General features: G+C 43.8%; 1 protein-coding gene across 2 annotated transcripts; it reads left to right on the forward strand.

Moving 5' to 3' along the window:
* The first annotated feature begins 16 nt into the window (after window positions 1–16).
* On the forward strand, window positions 17–13,818 carry FSAF1 (40S small subunit processome assembly factor 1). Of its 2 annotated transcripts, none has more exons than XM_081188280.1 (7): window positions 17–246; window positions 1,619–1,977; window positions 9,554–9,610; window positions 10,399–10,494; window positions 11,708–11,794; window positions 12,071–12,123; window positions 13,503–13,818. In XM_081188280.1, the coding sequence occupies exons 1-7, from the start codon at window positions 126–128 to the stop codon at window positions 13,630–13,632; spliced, it is 903 nt and encodes a 300-aa protein (XP_081044406.1). In that variant the 5' UTR covers window positions 17–125; the 3' UTR covers window positions 13,633–13,818. The 2 variants fall into 2 exon arrangements, with proteins under 2 accessions (XP_081044406.1, XP_081044407.1); XM_081188281.1 differs by having other exon boundaries at window positions 13,506–13,818.
* Window positions 13,819–18,005: the final 4,187 nt, after the last annotated feature.

An 18,005-nucleotide genomic window follows, 5' to 3' on the forward strand; every position in this document is an offset into this window, starting at 1 on the left:
ATGGGCGGAAGTGCTCTGTGGGCGCCGCCATCTTGCCGGGGTGGTGGCCGAGCGAGGACAAACCTCCTCCTACGGCGCGTTGCGGATGGACTAAGTGAGGCGGCGAGGAGGAGGAGGACTCGAGCATGGCGGCGACCCCGGCGGCTGGGTGCGAGCTGAAGCCGGGGGAGGACGACAGGGAGGAGAAGGGCTCCGCCTCGGCCAGCTGCCTGCTCGACGCCGTCTTGAGCTCCTTGTACGACTTCGGTGCGTGAATGGCCGCGTGCGGGGAGTGGGCGCTCGGCAAGTTGCTACAGGCTCACCTGCCCTCCTCACCCACCCACCCCCGGAAACTTCTTGCAAGCGTCTCTCTCTGACTGGCTGCTCTCGTTTCTTCGGCACATGCTGCTTTCAGACGTTACAAAATTCCCGTGCAGCGCTTCCCGGCCCACATGCACACCATACCTTTGGAGCAGCGGTCCTGGCTTCCCACCCGCAAGGATTTGGGGAGCTGTGGTTTTAAGGGTGCTGAGAGTTGTTAGGACTCCCCTTCACTCAGAACTCCCTAGGAAGACGAGGGACTGACTGTTAAACTACTCTGAGAATTGTAGCTCTGGGGCTTCCTGACCATTCTCAGCACCCTTCACAAACTACAGCTCCCAGGATTGTTGAGGGGAAGCCATGACTTGAAAGTGGTCTCATGCATGGTGCTTTAAGCGTATGGCATAATTGTGGACCCAGTGTCTAGGGAATCACGTGTGGTGCTTGGCTGGGGTTTGTTCAGTTTTGCCATCCCTGCTATTAGGCAGATTCATGGAGGATTAGCTTTTAATCTCCACTGTGAAAGGCAGTATGCTTCTAAGCAGGAGTTATTTTGATCCGGTCCTGCTGTGTGCTTCCCATGAGAATCTGGTTGGCCACTGTGAGAACAGGATGCTGGACTATTTGGGCCATTGGCCAGATCCAGCAGAGTCATTCTTATGCTCTTACTTTGGTTTTACTTCTGGAAAACAGATGAGTCTTCTTCAGCACTTTTGCAAAGGCATGTTGCTTCAGTGGAACATTAGAACTTCTTTTAGAAAGCAGGCAGCTTATGATACGGCTTAAACTAATTGGTTGCTACTAGAATTGTTAAAACAATAAAGTAGTAAAGCAGATACTAGTTTAGCAAAGATGCTTGCAACTCCAAATCCAGCAGGCCAGAGTGGATCGAAACTGGTGCAGGAAAGTAATCAAAATTGCCACCTCAGGAACCTCTTTGAGGCTTTTTAGTTCAGTGTCGCAATGTCAGAACACAGGATGGTGGTTAAGGTCTCTCTTCCTTAACCACAATCTATATTCATTGTATGTCCTATGGTTACAGGTCACTCCCTGATTTTATAGGTTCCAAAGTAAATGGTCTTTTCATATTTTCCTCCAGGGCCCCATCCACTTATAGATTCCCTGCACTTAAAACTAAAACATTTTTTTAAATTAAAGCGGGAGAGATTTTGTATGTGTTTCCTACATGGTTTGTGGATGTGATCTCTCTAAATAATAAACATTCATTTTATATTTAAAAAATGATGTGGTATCCAAAATTGTTCCAATGCCTTTGTTCCAATGCCTCTGCTAACCATTGTTCACTTTTAAAACACAGGTGAATCATTACCGGATGGGGGTGGAAAGAAAAAGAGCAAAAAGAGAAATTCAAATGAGAAGTTAACATTGGCGGTCAGCAAAACTCAAGTGGAAAATAAAAGCATGATTCCTGAATCTGGTGCAGTACCTCTTGGTAAGAAGAATAGTGCTTCCAGTTTCTTTGAGAGTCTGAAAGATGAACTGGCTTATGACTGTATTCATCAGAAAAGCACTATCCCCAAATCCAGTTCCCCTGATGCTGATACATTTAAATCTGCTCGGTTGAGAAACACAACAGAGATTGAAGTTGTGACATTTCATGGTCGACGTAGAAAGAAGAAAGCTAAACTTGAAATTGCTGAAGATGGTGGTTCTAAGGTAAAGTTAACCAGATTTCAGATCAGACCAGCTACAGGTTCTTACTCACTCCAGGTGACTAAATGAGTGGCTGTTTACAAATCTGTTTCCGTCTACAGAACTCTAAACAAGTTGTCCTAAGCATGTTCACTTAGTAAATAACTAGTAAATAACTGGAATAACTGGAAACATTTGGACAAACATATCTCAGCTTAAACCTTTTGCCCATCCATACAGTTCCATTGTTTCTCGTTCATACAATTAGTCAAACGAAGAAGCCTCTAATTAACCACATTGTTCTGTTTTGTCTGAACCAGGGAGCTGTGTTTTGCAGCTTTGGAACAATCAAATATATTAAGACAACTGTAAGCCATAGTTTTATCATCTGGCTTGTTCCGAAGCCAATACAGTAACTATTGGTTCCCTAAGAACCTTTGGTTAATCAGACACCTCCTGGTTTGACTGCTTACACTGTAAAAGGAGGGGCAAAGCAGCTGTATGAGCAGGCACAAGTCTCTTTGAAAAGGAGCAAGGCCACTGTGTTTAGTGGGACACATTTCATAATAAATGGGCTCAGGATTGCAGCCAAACAGAACTGAAAGTACTCTAGCATAAGCTGTAGATAATAATAATAATAATAATAATAATAATAATAATAATAAATTTTATTTATATCCCGCCCTCCCCAGCCGAAGCCGGGCTCAGGGCGGCTAACAACAATAAAACAGTACAAAAGTACAACATAAACAACATTCTAAAATCATTCATTATAAAAATTAATTAATTCAAGCCACTGGCAACCATTGGGCCAGAGCTCTGCGAAGATTGCCGAGGGAGGGAGTCAGGCTGTGCCCTAGCCAAAGGCCTGGTGGAACAGCTCTGTCTTGCAGGCCCTGCAGAAAGATGTCAAGTCCCGCAAGGCCCTGGTCTCTTGTGACAGAGCGTTCCACCAGATCGGAGCCACAGCCGAAAAAGCCCTGGCTCTAGTTGAGGCCAGCCTAACCTCTCTGAGGCCTGGGACCTTCAAGATGTTTTTATTTGAAGACCGTAGGTTTCTCTGTGGGGCATACCAGGAGAGGCGGTCCCGTAGGTACGAGGGTCCTAGGCCATATAGGGCTTTAAAGGTTAAAACCAGCACCTTAAACCTGATCCTGTACTCCACCGGGAGCCAGTGCAGCTGGTATAGCACCGGGTGAATGTGATCTCGCAGCGAAGACCTCGTAAGGAGTCTCGCTGCAGCATTCTGCACCCGCTGGAGTTTCTGGGTCAGTCTCAAGGGCAGCCCCACGTAGAGCGAGTTACAATAATCCAGTCTGGAGGTGACCGTCGCGTGGATCACAGTGGCTAGGTCAGGGCGAGAGAGGTAAGGAGCCAACTGCTTAGCTTGGCGGAGATGGAAAAATGCCGCCTTTGTTATAGCTGCAATCTGCGCCTCCATGGAAAGGGAGTTGTCGAAGATTACACCCAAACTCTTAACGGACGGTGCTGGCACTAATTGCACCCCCGCAAGAGATGGGAGTTGCCCCCCCAATCCCATATCGCCCCGTCCCAGCCACAGGACCTCTGTCTTCGAAGGATTTAGCTTCAACCGGCTCCCACGTAACCATCCAGCCACAGCTTCCAAACATCTGGTCAGTGTGTCTGGGGCCGAGTCAGGATGGCCATCCATCAACAGATAGAGTTGGGTGTCATCGGCATACTGATGACAACCCAGCCCAAAACTCCGAACAAGCTGGGCGAGGGGGCGCATAAAGATGTTGAAAAGCATCGGGGAGAGTATCGCACCCTGAGGTACTCCACACACCAAGGAGTGGCGCGATGACAATTCCCCCCCAAGCGCCACCCTCTGTCCCCGACCAGAGAGAAACGAGCGCAGCCATTGAAGGACTGTGCCCTGGATCCCCACGTCGGCAAGGCGGTGGTCCAGAAGTTCGTGATCGACCATGTCGAAAGCTGCTGATAGATCTAGAAGAATCAGCAGCCCCGACCCGCCTCGATCCAGCTGTCTACGAAGGTCATCTGTTAGGGCGACCAGAGCCGTCTCGGTCCCATGACCAACGCGGAAGCCGGACTGGAATGGATCCAGAGCCGATGTTTCATCCAGAAACCCACCAAGCTGTTCAGCAACCGCTCTCTCAATCACCTTACCCAGGAACGGAAGATTCGAAACCGGGCGGTAATTGGATAGATCTAAAGGATCTAATGATGTTTTCTTTAAGAGCGGGCGCACCACTGCCTCCTTCAGTTCCCCTGGGAATGTCCCCGTGCCAAGGGACAAATTGATGATATCCCCCAGGAGGGCCCGCACCTCGTCTGGACACGCTCTAATCAGCCAAGACGGGCACGGGTCGAGAGGACAGGTGGTGGGCTTTCCAGCTCGGAGGAGTCTGTCCACATCGGCTGGGGATATCTGGTCGAAGTGGTCCAATACTGGACCCGAGGACAGTCGAGGGGCCTCCAGTTCCTTTATTGTATCCAAATTGGCAGGGAGGTCATGGCGGAGCGACAAGACCTTCTCCGCAAAAAAGCTCGCAAATGCCTCACAGCCGTGTGTCAATTTGTTATTTAAATTTGGCTGTCCCTCAAGGGACATTAAAGACCTGATTATACTAAATAATTGCGCTGGGCGAGAGCTAGCGGATGCAATGGAGGCCGAGAAGTATGACTTCTTAGCAGCCTTCACCGCCATCTCGTAGGTTTTCATAAAAGCCCTATAAGATGTTCTTGAGGCTCCGTCACGGGCACCCCGCCATACTCGCTCTAGCCGTCTGAGGTCCCGCTTCATTTTCCGGAGCTCATCGGTAAACCAGGGAGCCCGGTTTCTGCGGGGTCGCAGAGGGCGCTTAGGTGCGATCTCATCGATGGCTGCCAGGAGCTGGGCATTCCAGCCCTCAACAAGCTCAGTCAATGAGTCGCCAGGGGGAGCAAGGTCCCGCAAGGCTTGGCGGAATCTCTCAGGGTCCATCAGCCTCTGCGGGCGAGCCCAAATTGGCTCGCCACCTAAGCAGGGTGGGGGTGGAAAGTCAATCCTGGCTTTCAGAGCGTAGTGATCAGACCATGGCACCTTAATCGAAGAAGACATGATCACATCTATACCGACGCCAAAGATCAAATCCAGCGTGTGGCCTGCTTGATGTGTGGGGCCCGAAACAAACTGGGAGAGCCCTAGTGTCGCCATGGAAGACACCAGGTCCAGAGCCTGTGAGGAGGGAGTGGCATCAGCATGGATGTTGAAGTCCCCCAATACCAATAGGTTAGGGAACTCCAAGGCCCAGCCAGCCACCGCCTCCAATAGGCCTGACAGGGTGGCTGCTGGTGCGCTAGGTGGCCGGTACACCAGCCAGACAGCCAAGCTCTCCTCGGAGCCCCACACTAGGCCAACACATTCGATGCCGGGGATCGATGGCGATGGTAGAGCCCTGAAAGGGCAATCTTCCCCGATTAATAATGCCACCCCTCCCCCCCGGCCCACAGTCCGCGACTGGTGGAGGACAGAGAAACCCGGGGGCGCCATCTCTCGTAAGGTAACTGTTGCCCCTTCGCGCACCCAGGTCTCCGTCACACAAGCCAGGTCGACCCCCTGCGAGATAAAGAAATCTCGCAGGGTGGCGGTTTTATTGCCTATAGACCTGGCATTGCACAGCACCAGTGACGGAGGTGAGTAATCCTTGCTCACCCTACCCTCGTCCCTCGGGATGGGGCGCAGATTGGAAAGGGTACGAGCGTATCCATATCTCGATCCCCTTATCTGAGACTGTAAATCTACATGGTTTGCTTTTATGTGTATATTTTGGAATTGTGACAAAATTTAAAACCTCAAGGATACTTGTTTTATAGAATAAAGGCAAAATAACAGGTATAAGTACTGGCAGAACTCATGTATGTTTTATTAGTATATTTGTAAAATAAAATCCTGTGGATAAATAAGAGAGTGGAATCGGTTATGAATCTCTTTATGGCCTCTGAAATGAAATTCTGCTCCTAATCTTATTTCTTTAGAAGGATGGCTTTTAAAAGTATGAAATCTGGGTTTAAAAACTCAGTTGCTTGGTATAACAGTAGCCTTTATATAATGTTCTGGAATTATATGTTTAATGGTAATATAAGACCCTCCCCAGGTCTTTGCTTTTCTTTTTAAGAGGATAATAACAATTTACTATTTATATGCTGCCCATCTGACTGGGTTCCTCCAACCACTCTGGGCAGCGTCCAACAAATTAAAACGCAATACGACATCAAACAGGGTTGCCTTCAGATGTCTTGTAAAAGTCAGATAGTTTATTTCCTTGCTACAGTGGAATTTTTAGGTTTATATCAGCTGTAAAGGTTTTGGGGTTTTTTTGGGGGGGGGTTGCTGAGTCAGGATTTTGGTTTATCTACTTCTGTGTTAATTCTTCATGCAATACAGTACTGTCTTATTTTACAGTGTTACCCACACTCAAGACTTCTGTGGTCCTGTGCTAGATTCTGACCCATTTTAAGCAATGTTTGCATTAGACATTCCACTCCGCTCCACTTCTTTCTTGTATCTCATGCTGCTGGTACAGTAGCCTCCTATTAGGAAACTGGCTTCTGATTGGTGGTTCAGCAAGATGTCATGATGGGTGCTGGATTGCCAAACACAAGCATTGTGTAGTAATTAAGTCTAAGCTGCATGGTTTCATTCCCAGAATTTTATCATCAGTTTTTGGGTGTATTGACAAGTGCTTAGGGCTCTTGCAGTACTGGTTTACGTCATGTGAATGTTGCAAGGAGCTTTGTAAAAGATAGCATGAGCATTGTAATTAAATTAGAACAACAGTTGAACTCCTGAAAGCATCTGATGCATCTAGTGCATGATGACTATTGTCTTCTAAAAAGAAAAAGAATTGCGCCAGTTTTGACACTGCAGAATCTCTTTACATGTTTGAAAATTAATAGAGTATATATTTGGTAATGTCTCTATCTGTGAACCATGTATCCTGACCCACGTCATTGCTAACAGGGCATATTGATGAGAGAGCCCAGTGATGCTTTCATTATATTCATTTATTGTCTGTCTACTTCCTAAGGCTATGAGAAGGTAGCATGTTTTATTTAATATCATAAAAGCCTTGAAAGATATATTACCTTTATTCCCATTTTACAAATGACCTACTGAGGCCATGAGATCATGACTTGCCAGCAGTCTAAGGCACGGCAGATATTTAAATTAGACTCTAGGCCAAATGCTGTATTGTATTGATCTGGTGCATAGATAAACAAGCTTTCATTCAAGTTATCATTACATGGCTGTCGTTCAAGTTGTAACTTCACTTCTCTGTCTCTGGGCAAACAGACCAAAACTTAAGCATTCATGCACCTCCCACAAGCACATATAATCTCTAAACTAGACTGAATTCATAAAAGTGTGCTCATTTGACAGAAGAAATTGATTAGGACTCTGGTTATTGGGTTATGGTTTTTTTAAATTTATCTCTCCCTTAATCTGAACAAATTCTAGGTTCAAAAATGTGATGGGCAATTGCAGCAAGAATTCTTATTTTTGTAATCTATTTTTGCAATTTATTAAAAATAGATTTTACACAGTAAATACTACCCTCAAATTCCAAACAAAGTGAATGAAATGTTTACCAATATCCCACCAGAATGCCTCTTAATTGCTTTCTAGCAGCTGTAAACCTGGGCTCAGGTAGACATCCGCTGGAAATATATTACATAAAATTGATTCATCCCCTGCTGATCTTGCAGCGAAGGTACTCTAACCAAAACAAATGAAGCAATGTGTTCTCTGACGTAAAAAAATATAGGGCTGTAGCACTTTGCAGTGGTTCAAGTCCTATTTGATGAGCAAAGGTCTTTTAACAAGAGTTGCCATTATGTCTGGCCACCTCCTGATGTGAGGGTGCAGGTTATTTGAAAACATTTGCAGATGCAGTTGAGTTCTTAGCAACCCCAACAACCAGGCTTTTATGTTTTGTCGAAAATAATAGCTGGGGGGGGGGAGATCTCAGGGCAGGTTTTGACTGGGGGGAAATGCTTAAACAGTTCAAGTTTGCAAACTGTTTTGTAACCACTGGTGCTGTTTATGGAGACATTGAGGGAAGTGAGTGAACTGGCTATTATGAGAATAGGCAGAACACCTTCTGCTCTTCTTTCTTGCATGAAACGGACAGAACAGGTTCTGGGCTACATATCTGTAGACATAACAACAGCATTTTTGAATATACGGGCAGAAGGTTTTCCTGAAATCACGTGGCACTGGCTGAGACATGGAATTGCAGAAGACTATTACAAAGGTGCTATGTGATCTTTTCAATCCTTTCGGGGATGGGTGGGTGCGTTTGGCCTATCTTGTTGATAAGGTTAAATACTTCCACCCACAACGAACAGAGACTAGATTTCCTCCAGTGTAAGGCATACAAACAGAACATCCTGGGAGGGCAAACATTTTGCTGTTTGTAGCCTGGAAAACGAGACCCACAGAGTAGGAAATGGTGATGGTGGCTCTGAATTACACAGTCCTTTAGTTTGAACAACATGCCAAATGGTATTTAACTTAAATTGGAAGTGGAAACTTTTGGTCTCCTCAGAGGAACCAGGAAGCGAGATGTCCCATTGTTTTATGTCCAAACCAGGCAAATATCTGTGTTCCTTTCCTGCTTTGTTATACATCTTAGTTAACAACCATGCCCTCCGTGGCACTGTTCTACTTTTTGATATGGGGTGATAAAATGTCTGAATCCAATTCTTGCACTACAGAGAACTTGAGATTCTCTTTAGGCACTGACATGATTAGTATAGAATGGTTGGCATCTGGATTGAGCCTTGTACAATGTCTTTGATTACTAAACATTGTGTGGTAATAGTGGTGTTGTTCTTCCACCCTCAATATACACTTCATGTTTTACTTTCATGTATGTTCTCCTTTTAGTTGTTTTCCTTTATTCTCACTGTACTGTTCAAACTGAATTTCTGTTAGCATGTTAACCTTTTTGGCCCTCATCTTAAAAATGCCATATGCAAAATATGTAAGCTTTTGTAGGCGTGATCAAGGGATAGTTAGAGTACAATGGGCAGAGAGGCACTTTTCAGAGTCTTCATGTTTCAGTATACTAAGTTAACTTTTTAAAATCTCACTTGTTTGTCAAGGTTACAGATATCAAACAAAGGACGTAATTCAAGCAAATTTTAAGTGACATTTTGTGTTAAACTTTATATATTCCGTGAAGTAAAAGTTATAGATTTTCTTTTTCTTTTGTTGGAGCTGTGCCAGCAGCATGCAAAACAATGTGCTGGAAATGCATATGCTATTTTAGATCTGCAGCACAATCCTACATGCCTTCTCAAAAGTAAGTCCCACTGAGCTCAACTCAGTTTAGTTCCAAGAAATTATCTGTAGGATTAAAGACTTAATATGTTTGCTTAAATAAAGAATCAGTTGTTCTCTTTTAGTAAGAGCTGTATTATAGCTCTTAATCAAAAGCTGTCCAAAATAAAAGTTTCCGCTTTTATGCCATAACTCTGGAATCATGTGACTGCAACCACTGCCATAATCTAGTTGTGTGGCAAACTGCGCTTTGTTTCAAAATGCTGTTTTGTATTTTTTTTTTAATAGGCAGAATTGACTGTTCAAGAAAACCATGCCGCTGACCAAGAATTTAACTTGGAAAAAGTAAGTCTTTATTGTTTTTCTGTTTCAATGCATGCAGATGGCTGATGTCTCAAAGAGACTGCATATAAATCTGTAGTGGGTATTGAATTATGAAATGCTTTATCCCTAAATGATTGCTCTACCAGTGTTCAACGTGCACAGTATTTTGATGGTTGCTAGAAAAAGGTGGTTGTATACCTGTAGGGATCCTGGGTTGTCAGAATGCCCTAGTGACAGTCTCTAAGTCAAAAAGAAAATCTATTGAACCTCCAAAATGAAACAGGGCACACATAAATGGGAGTTCCTTCTACAGGTATTAAGGTTCCCTGTGTTGCCCAAACTAATCTTGCAATTTTCTTTTAGGATTCTAGGGGATTTGTGTGGGATTTGGAAAGGGCATGCACAGAACTCTGAAAAAGAAAATCCATGAAAATGTGCTCTGGGAGTAGGGGAGACAGAATTAGGCTGAGCTATGTTCAGTAGGCCCATTCCCAAATAAGTGGGCATATATTTGCAGCCAAATGCAATTTATTTGATACTGGTAGCAAGTTGTCTTCCATCTTTGGTTATATTTGAGATCAAGCGATGTTTGTGAAGACAAATTGCTCTTGCAAACGCCAGAGGGAGAAATGCCCATAGAAGTGGATGGTGGATAATTCCATCAAATGCCTCATTCTCCTCATACCGTGTTTTGGTTTTGCCACATGTTGGTATCCTACACTGTTCCTCTGAAAACACGATTGCTTCATTCTAATCATGCGCTTTTAGTTCTTTTGAAGATGCTGTTAACCATTTTTGTAATGTGCTAGGCCCGTTTGGAAGTGCACCAGTTTGGAATCACCGGATTTGAGAAAAAAGAGCAGCGAGTTATGGAACAAGAACGTGCAATCATGTTGGGAGCAAAGGTATTGTGTCTCCTTCTCTCCTGAGCTATAAAAAGAGGACATAATTCTTCCCACCACAAGACTCTGGATAGAACTTGGCATGGCAGTTGCACACCCAAGAGATCACTGCCAAACAGCTGGAAGGTAGTAGCATTAGGGATTTTCCAGAGACGGCAAGAGCAGGAGAGTGAGTATTGAACTTTTCCTCTGCCTGCCACTACCTTCAGCCCTTACCTGCCACCCCTGCTCCAGTTTTCCTTCCAGTCACTGAGCCTGCAGGCAAGGGGGAAATGGTAGGGCTCTCTGTCTTCTGTTTTTCTGCTGGAAACCACTCCTCACATCACCACTACTGCTGTTAGGCAAGAAGGTAAAGGTAAAGGGACCCCTGACCATTAGGTCCAGTTGTGGCTGACTCTGGGGTTGCGGCGCTCATCTCACTTTACTGGTCATGTGGCCAGCTTCCGGGTCATGTGGCCAGCATGAGTAAGCCGCTTCTGGTGAACCAGAGCAGTGCACGGAAACGCTGTTTACCTTCCCGCCGGAGCGGTACCTATTTATCTACTTGCACTTCTTGCTTTCAAACTGCTAGGTTGGCAGGAGCTGGGACTGAACAACAGGAGCTCGCCCTGTTGCGGGGATTCGAACCGCCGACCTTCTGATCAGCAAGCCCTAGGCTCTGTGGTTTAACCCACAGCGCCACCCGTGTCCCTTGTTAGGAAAGAACTCTAGAATAAAAGCTTATTCTGGTATTGCAAGCTCAACACACCCGAGCTGAGTTTGAACCAGGGGTTGTAAAGGGCTGAACTCTAGAATCAGTTTTTATTCTAGAGTTCAGTCCCTGGTTCAAACTCAGCTCTGGTTGTGTTGAGCTTTCAATACCGGCAATGCATTTGCTTCTAACTGGGAAAATAGTGAGTGGGGGTTCTTGGTTGCATTTCTGGCAAAACAGTCCCCAGTTCATTTTTTAAAACGTTTCAGTGATATGAGTCAGAAGGCTGGAAACCAAGCCAATCCACACATCGCAGAAAGTCATACCTGTGTTAGTCAAGGGGGCCTGTTTTAATGGCATCCCCAAAGTTAAATAATCAAATTCAGATGTTTTAATATTTAAAGAAGCCAAGAATCCTCCTTTGGAGAAGGTTGCACCGTCTGTTAAGTTTCTGCTTCAGACTGCCTATACCTTTTGTATTTATTTGCATGTTGGTGTAATGAGTCATTTTTGAAATTGTTGCAGCCTCCTAAAAAGCAGTATTTGAACTACAAGATTCTGCAGCAGAAAATCAAAGAAATGAAAGCAGCAAAGAAGGAAGAAAACATGACGGTTTGTGTCAAATGTTTCCTATGAAAACAAAATGCAAAGTCCAGCAGCCACTTGCTGGATAAAAGTTCAGGTTTCCGCAAGGATGAACACTGGAAAATCTAGGGTGGGGGTTTCTGATGAAGCCACACCAGTGCCCACAGTTGGATAATAACTATGTCATGTGCCTGGCATAGTGGCTGTTCTAATCAACACTCGTTGCATTTGGGAGCCATGTTTGATTGACTCCGGAGACTACTGGCTAGCTGCTAATGTATACTTACTGCTTTTCATTAACAGGAAAATAAACCTAATTCTCTCAAGAGGCAGAAGAAAAAAGGGCCCGAAGAAAGGTGAGACAGTATTTACGGAACTACATCAATGAGTAGTAAAAGAAACTGGATCTGTTTTCAGCTTTGCTAATGAAGACACAGTAACCGAATGTCAGGCTAGGAACCATAAAAATGCTCAAGGTGTGTGCAAGGGCCTAGGCTTTCCCTGGGGGAATGACTTCTTTTGCACATAATGCTAATTTGTAACTAACTGCTAAGGAAATGCACCTTGGTGAATCTTGGATTCACATATATCCCTGCCCCCCTTCTGCTCTTCCCCCTGTAGCCGCAAGGACATAAGAAGGATCTGCTTTTAAATTAACCAGTGTTCTTCATTATGTCTGAAGTTGAGGGAACTCTGGTTTGTTCAAATCGAGGGTGGAGGACCTTTTTGAGCCAAAGGGTTGCATACCCTTCTGGGTGGCTTGCTGGGGACCACATATCAGTGGCAAGTGGGCCCAGAAGTAAAAGTGGATGAAACAAAGAGTGTCAATTCACCTTTGTACACTAGAGTAATTTCTATATGCACTCAACTCATCCCTCTCTGTCCTCAATCCAGGGAGGCAAGTGGCATTGCCCAGGTTCAAGGAAACGTTCTAAGCAGGCAAAAATACTCAAGGAGGGTGTTTAGGGACAAGCGGGAGTGTGGCTGGGGAGGGAACATGACCTGAGGAGAGTCCTGAGGGCCATACAGGCAGGCTTCAAGGGCCACATTCAGCCCCTGGCTCAAGGCTCCCAAACACTGGTTTAAATGAAAATTGGTTCTATCAGGCCAAGATCAAACCATTGTTTATGATCCTTGCTAGTAAGCCACACTTTAAACTAACCAGCATTTCCCAAGTCTGGACATAACAGGAAACTCTAGTTAGATGACAAGTGGATATTTCCACTGTCCTCCGCATGGCAACTCTAGGAGAGGAGGAGCATGTGAGCCTGGTGCTCTTTGCTTCTTATGCACCACGCCCTGAACTATGGATTAATATTGTATGCAAAATGGGTCATTGACTATTTCTTAGAACTGCAGCCTTCTATGCCATTTCACAATCTGCTTTTAGTCCTTTTAGTTTCAAAAGTGAATTTCCATGTTACATAGAGAGCTGTAACATGGGACATGTAGAACTAATTACAGGAATCTTTGGATCCTGAACTAATTTTTTTCCTTTAAGAATAGAAGAATACAAAACAGGTTTTGTTTGGTTTTGAACACACTACTGTGATCTCCTCAGTATAAAACTCTGATAGTGTGTTTTCTGCCAATCTTTTCGCATCCTAAACAGGTAGTAATTTTAGCTACATTGTTGTATTTGGATTTAAAGCATACCTATCTTAAAACATTTCTTGTGAAACCTAAAAATGTTTAGTATTTTCGTTAGCATCTGATGATACTTTTCTTTTAAAAGCAGAAAATCGAAAAAGAAGAAAAAGCAGAGTATGTTACCAACGGGGCAGGTTGGAACTTTTAAAAATGGCACTCTCATACTTCGAAGTTCTGACATAAAGAAAATAAAGTCTTCTAAAGTCATTAAGTAACATCACTGCATCATGTTCAAATGGAAAATGAAATGGATAAACTTTGTAGCAAAATAAACTTTTTTTAAAAAAACTTTTCTTTAATCTTTCTATGATCTCTTATTGCTTACCACTCTGATGTCACATTGAAGAAGGGTAGTTTAAAATCTTTGTAAATAAATAAATAAAAATGTTCTTATTCTGAAATTCTGATAAACAAATTTGATAAATTTTGATTGGCGCCCCAGTGAACTTGAAAAAAACAACAGCACCATTGTCTACTGTTTTGCAATATTAAAATGGAAAGGATACATTGCTGTAAGGATTGTTAAGGAAATTGTTATACAGTTTAACAAACTAATTTAGAAATCTGTAATTTAGAAGAGGGTAAATTTTACAGCCTAACTGCCAATAACTCGGAGCTATGTCGTCCTCTATATTTGTGTATTGGGTAGCAGAAAGAAATGCATCCACAATGAATGTCCTGTGTTGTCCAGAGTTAATCTCTCACTCCAGTAGATGTTGATGCTCCTCTGGAATATCAGAGGAGTTGTGTGAACATGTTGTATGAACGTTTCTTGCACCTCTTTCATAGGAGGTTAGAAATTAAGGGTGCTAGCAAGCTGTGCCTTTGACCACTCCACTTCCTGGTATTGGCGTACAAAGACCGGGCACCAGTGTAATCTTTCTTCTGAATAGTAAAGGATGTTGAGTCCCTGCAGAAAAGATTCCAATCTGAATCTTTTCAAGGATTTCTGGATCAGTATCTGAAGTGTTAGTCAGTGCTGCTATTGTCTCTCACAATGGCAAAGTCGCAACCAAAATGTGGCATTCTCCTTGTGGGCCAAGTTCCATGCTGGGCTTCAGTGAACACAATTTCACAGCTTGAATAGCTGTCTGTGTTTAACTCATAAAGAGCCCGTGATTTCAGACTCGCCTGCAATTCGATGAGCCCGTTTAAGGGAGCTCGTCTGCTTCTTAAACCTACATAATTGTTTGCATTTCTTGCCTCCCTAAGCCAGTCAGAAACACTTAGCCTACAATTATGCTTTACTTTCCAAGTCAAGATCAACAGCAACCAACAATAAAACCACAACCTTTCTCCAGTTGTCTGCAAAGTAGCTGTTTTCAGTGGAACTCTGCCAGGTTCCAACATTTCCTCTCTTCCCCGGTTGTCCTGTTTCAGACTTTCCCCTCAAGTATGCCTCATCTCTTTCCTATGGAGGAGAAAAGTGGTAGTGGGGAGCTATGAACAATGGGCCTGACTCCTTTAAAAAGCAAATCAAGAAAGCCAGTGGATTCACTAGCAGAAACTGACAATAACAGGTACAGAAAGAGGCCAGTCTGAGGGCCAAACTAGAAGGGACCTGTATAGTTTGCCACTGAACATGTTCTTTGCTTAATAAATAGCCGAAAAGAACATAAGGTAAGGTAAAGGTAAAGGCCCCTGGACGGTTAAGTCCAGTCAAAGGCGACTATGGGGTTGCAATGCTCATCTCGCTTTCTGGCCAAGGGAGCCGGCGTTTGTCCACAGACAGCTTTCTGGGTCGTGTGGCCAGCATGACTAAACCGCTTATGGCGCAACGGAATACAGTGACGGAAACCAGAGCGCACGGAAACGCTGTTTACCTTCCTGCCACAATGGTAACTATTTACTTGCGCTGGTGTGCTTTCAAACTGCTAGGTTGGCAGGAGCTGAGACAGAGCAACAGGAGCTCACTTGGTTGCGGGGATTCGAACCACCGACCTTCTAATCAGCATGCCCAAGGGGCTCAGTGGTTTAGACAGGCCATTGGCTCATTGAGTGCAGCATCCTCTTCTCGTAGTGGCCAACCAAATGCCTGTGAAAAAATAGTGCAGAGGCTGAGACAGACTGGGACCATGGCCTGAGGAGGGGCTCACACTTGCAAAGGAAGGAAACTGAGGAAGTTATTGAAACTTAATGCCCAGCCAATACAAATTCTGTGCTAAGAAAAATCCTCTTGTTTACCTGGATGGGGTGATGTAGAAACGTCTGGCTTTCTGTTTCGTTCAACAGAGGTAAGAGTCGCTCAGCCCAATTTCCCCCCCTGGTCCCATCCACTTGTGGCACTCAGTCTTGCAAGAGGTTCCCCACTCTTGCTGTATATCCTGCTTTCAGCTTCCCTTTAAGAAAAGCTGGGATACAAATGAGGTCAAGTTTCCAATATCAGAGCTGTTGTTTTTTTTTAAAAGAGTTTCAGCAAGTGAGGGCAATGTGACAATTTTATTGGGTACTCTTAACAGGCAGCTGCTCACCAGGGTTTCAGACAGGTCTCTCCCAACCCTACCTGGGAATAGAACGGGGGACCTTCTGCTCCACCACTGAACTACAACCCTTCATCAATGACAGTGCTTTGTTGCTAACTAAACCTTGCTGGGAGATTACCTGGATGCAACTGTATTTTAGCAGAAAATAAAGGAGACGGTGTCAATGGGTTTGTTGGCAGTGTAATAAGAATTTATTTAAAATTTGTAAAACAGCATAAACTCATACTTTATGTTTTCCAAAAGGGGCAAATACACAAAAGTTTTGACTTTGAGACAATAAGACAAAAATTGTTTTGTTTCCAATTGAAAAAATACAAACTTTGCTACAGGTAGAAAAATTAGAAAAAGTTAAATTTTTCCCCTTACGTGATCTGGTGACATATGTACATTCCACCAGATCTAAGGATATTAACTAGGCTACACGACAGAAACAAAAAGGTCATGATTAGGGAAGAAAACAAGAGTAAATAAATATATTCTTAAGCAAACATGAACATAACATGTGACTTTCTTTCCAATTGTTTTTGCCAACATTTAAATTAACGTCTTCCATGCTTTTTTATAACAACTTGAGAAAAAACAGCAGTTCTACCTCATGCATTAATTCTATAACATTTTCATCATACCGTGTCTTCAGGCTGTGCTTCCATTCACTATTTTTTAGCAGCTTGGTATTTTTATTGACAGCATTTACCTAACACAGGGTTGTCAACTCCCATGAAACTGAGAAGGGGTTCTGGGTCCTTTAATATTGCATAGCAAAAAATAAATTCTGCTGATTGGCCCTTCCTTGTGAGAGGGAAGCAATGAAAAATATCTGTACCTATTGACTTTTTTCTGTCATGCAGGTATCAGTGGCAAAGAATCGGCTTTGAATGCCAACGCTTGGCAAGCCTTCGGACTGTTTACTATTACTCTCCAAGGAGAAATATCAAGCTGGTATGAGTCTGAGGAGCATGGGTGTTCCTTGCCTTCTGTTCATTGTGAAAGGAAAGTAAGGAGAACTCCAGGCTGCACTTGGTCTTTTGGGAACATGGTGTGTTTCTGGGCTCCCAATCATCTCCTCTCATTCTTTCCTGTAACAGAGTGGGTGTCACAGGGTGGGGACAGAAAAGCTCGTACCAGTTTGAGGTTTCACTTTGGAAATTCACAAGTAAACAAGCTTATTGTCTTAAGACAATAAGTACTCTCAAAGGACAATGTAAATGTATGGTGATGATTACTGTTGTGCAATTTTAAAAGATTAGTGAAATCTTCCATGTGGGAAGAATTTTTAATCTTTGCATGCTCTTGGCCATTTCTAATAGAATGTTCTGTGTCACATCGATAGACTTTTCACAACAATGGTGTTTAAAAGCCCTTCCGCATGACAATAACACAGGTACATGAAGTTCCTGTGCAAAGACTTTCTGGAAGTGATCATGTGATTGGTTTCAAGGTCACTGATCTGTTTATAACAGCTATTACAACACCTCTCAATTTGAAATTAAATGTTGCATCCAGTGAACTCACACTTCTGACATGTTTATTACAGTCTCTTTGCCTGCACTCACAGAAGAGCATGGAAGTCATCATACATAAGAGTTTAAGGACAGTGGAAGAGCCCTGCTACATCAGGCCAAAAGCTCATCTATCCCTCCAGCTTGTTCTCACAGTGGCCAGATGCCTGTGGGAAGTTCATAAGCAGGATTTGAGTGCAGCAGCACTATCCCCACATGTGATTCCCAGCAAGTGATATTCAGAGACAGACCACTGATAGCACTGGAGGTAGAACATATCCATTTGCATGACAACATTAAAGATAGTGATAACAAGGCAAAGCCTTGATCATGCCATCAGTGGGATCATGCCATCCTCATTGGTGTTGACATGTAACAGGGCCTTTTCAGTAGTGGTCCCCCATTTGTGGAATGCACTTCCTAGTGTGGTAGGTCTGTCCCCAGCATTATTTCTGGAGGAATTTGAAAACATGCCTGCTTACCCAGGCATTCGGAGGCTGAAGAACACTGTTCCTGGCACTCCTTGTATCACTGGACAAAACAATGTTTTCAATTGTAACCGGTTTTATAATGTTTTAACCGGTGCTATTTTTCTAGAAAAAGAGG

The sequence above is a fragment of the Podarcis bocagei genome, assembly GCF_964188305.1.
Source record: "Podarcis bocagei genome assembly, chromosome: 3".
In the NCBI taxonomy this organism is placed as follows: domain Eukaryota; kingdom Metazoa; phylum Chordata; class Lepidosauria; order Squamata; family Lacertidae; genus Podarcis; species Podarcis bocagei.

Excerpts from the sequence above, each read along its gene's own strand:
- FSAF1 (XM_081188280.1), top strand. The coding sequence starts at position 126 with ATGGCGGCGACCCCGGCGGCTGGGTGCGAGCTGAAGCCGGGGGAGGAC. Across the intron at positions 10,495-11,707 it reads CAATCATGTTGGGAGCAAAG|CCTCCTAAAAAGCAGTATTT; the intron begins GTATTGTGTCTC and ends AAATTGTTGCAG. Across the intron at positions 12,124-13,502 it reads AAAAAAGGGCCCGAAGAAAG|CAGAAAATCGAAAAAGAAGA; the intron begins GTGAGACAGTAT and ends TTCTTTTAAAAG.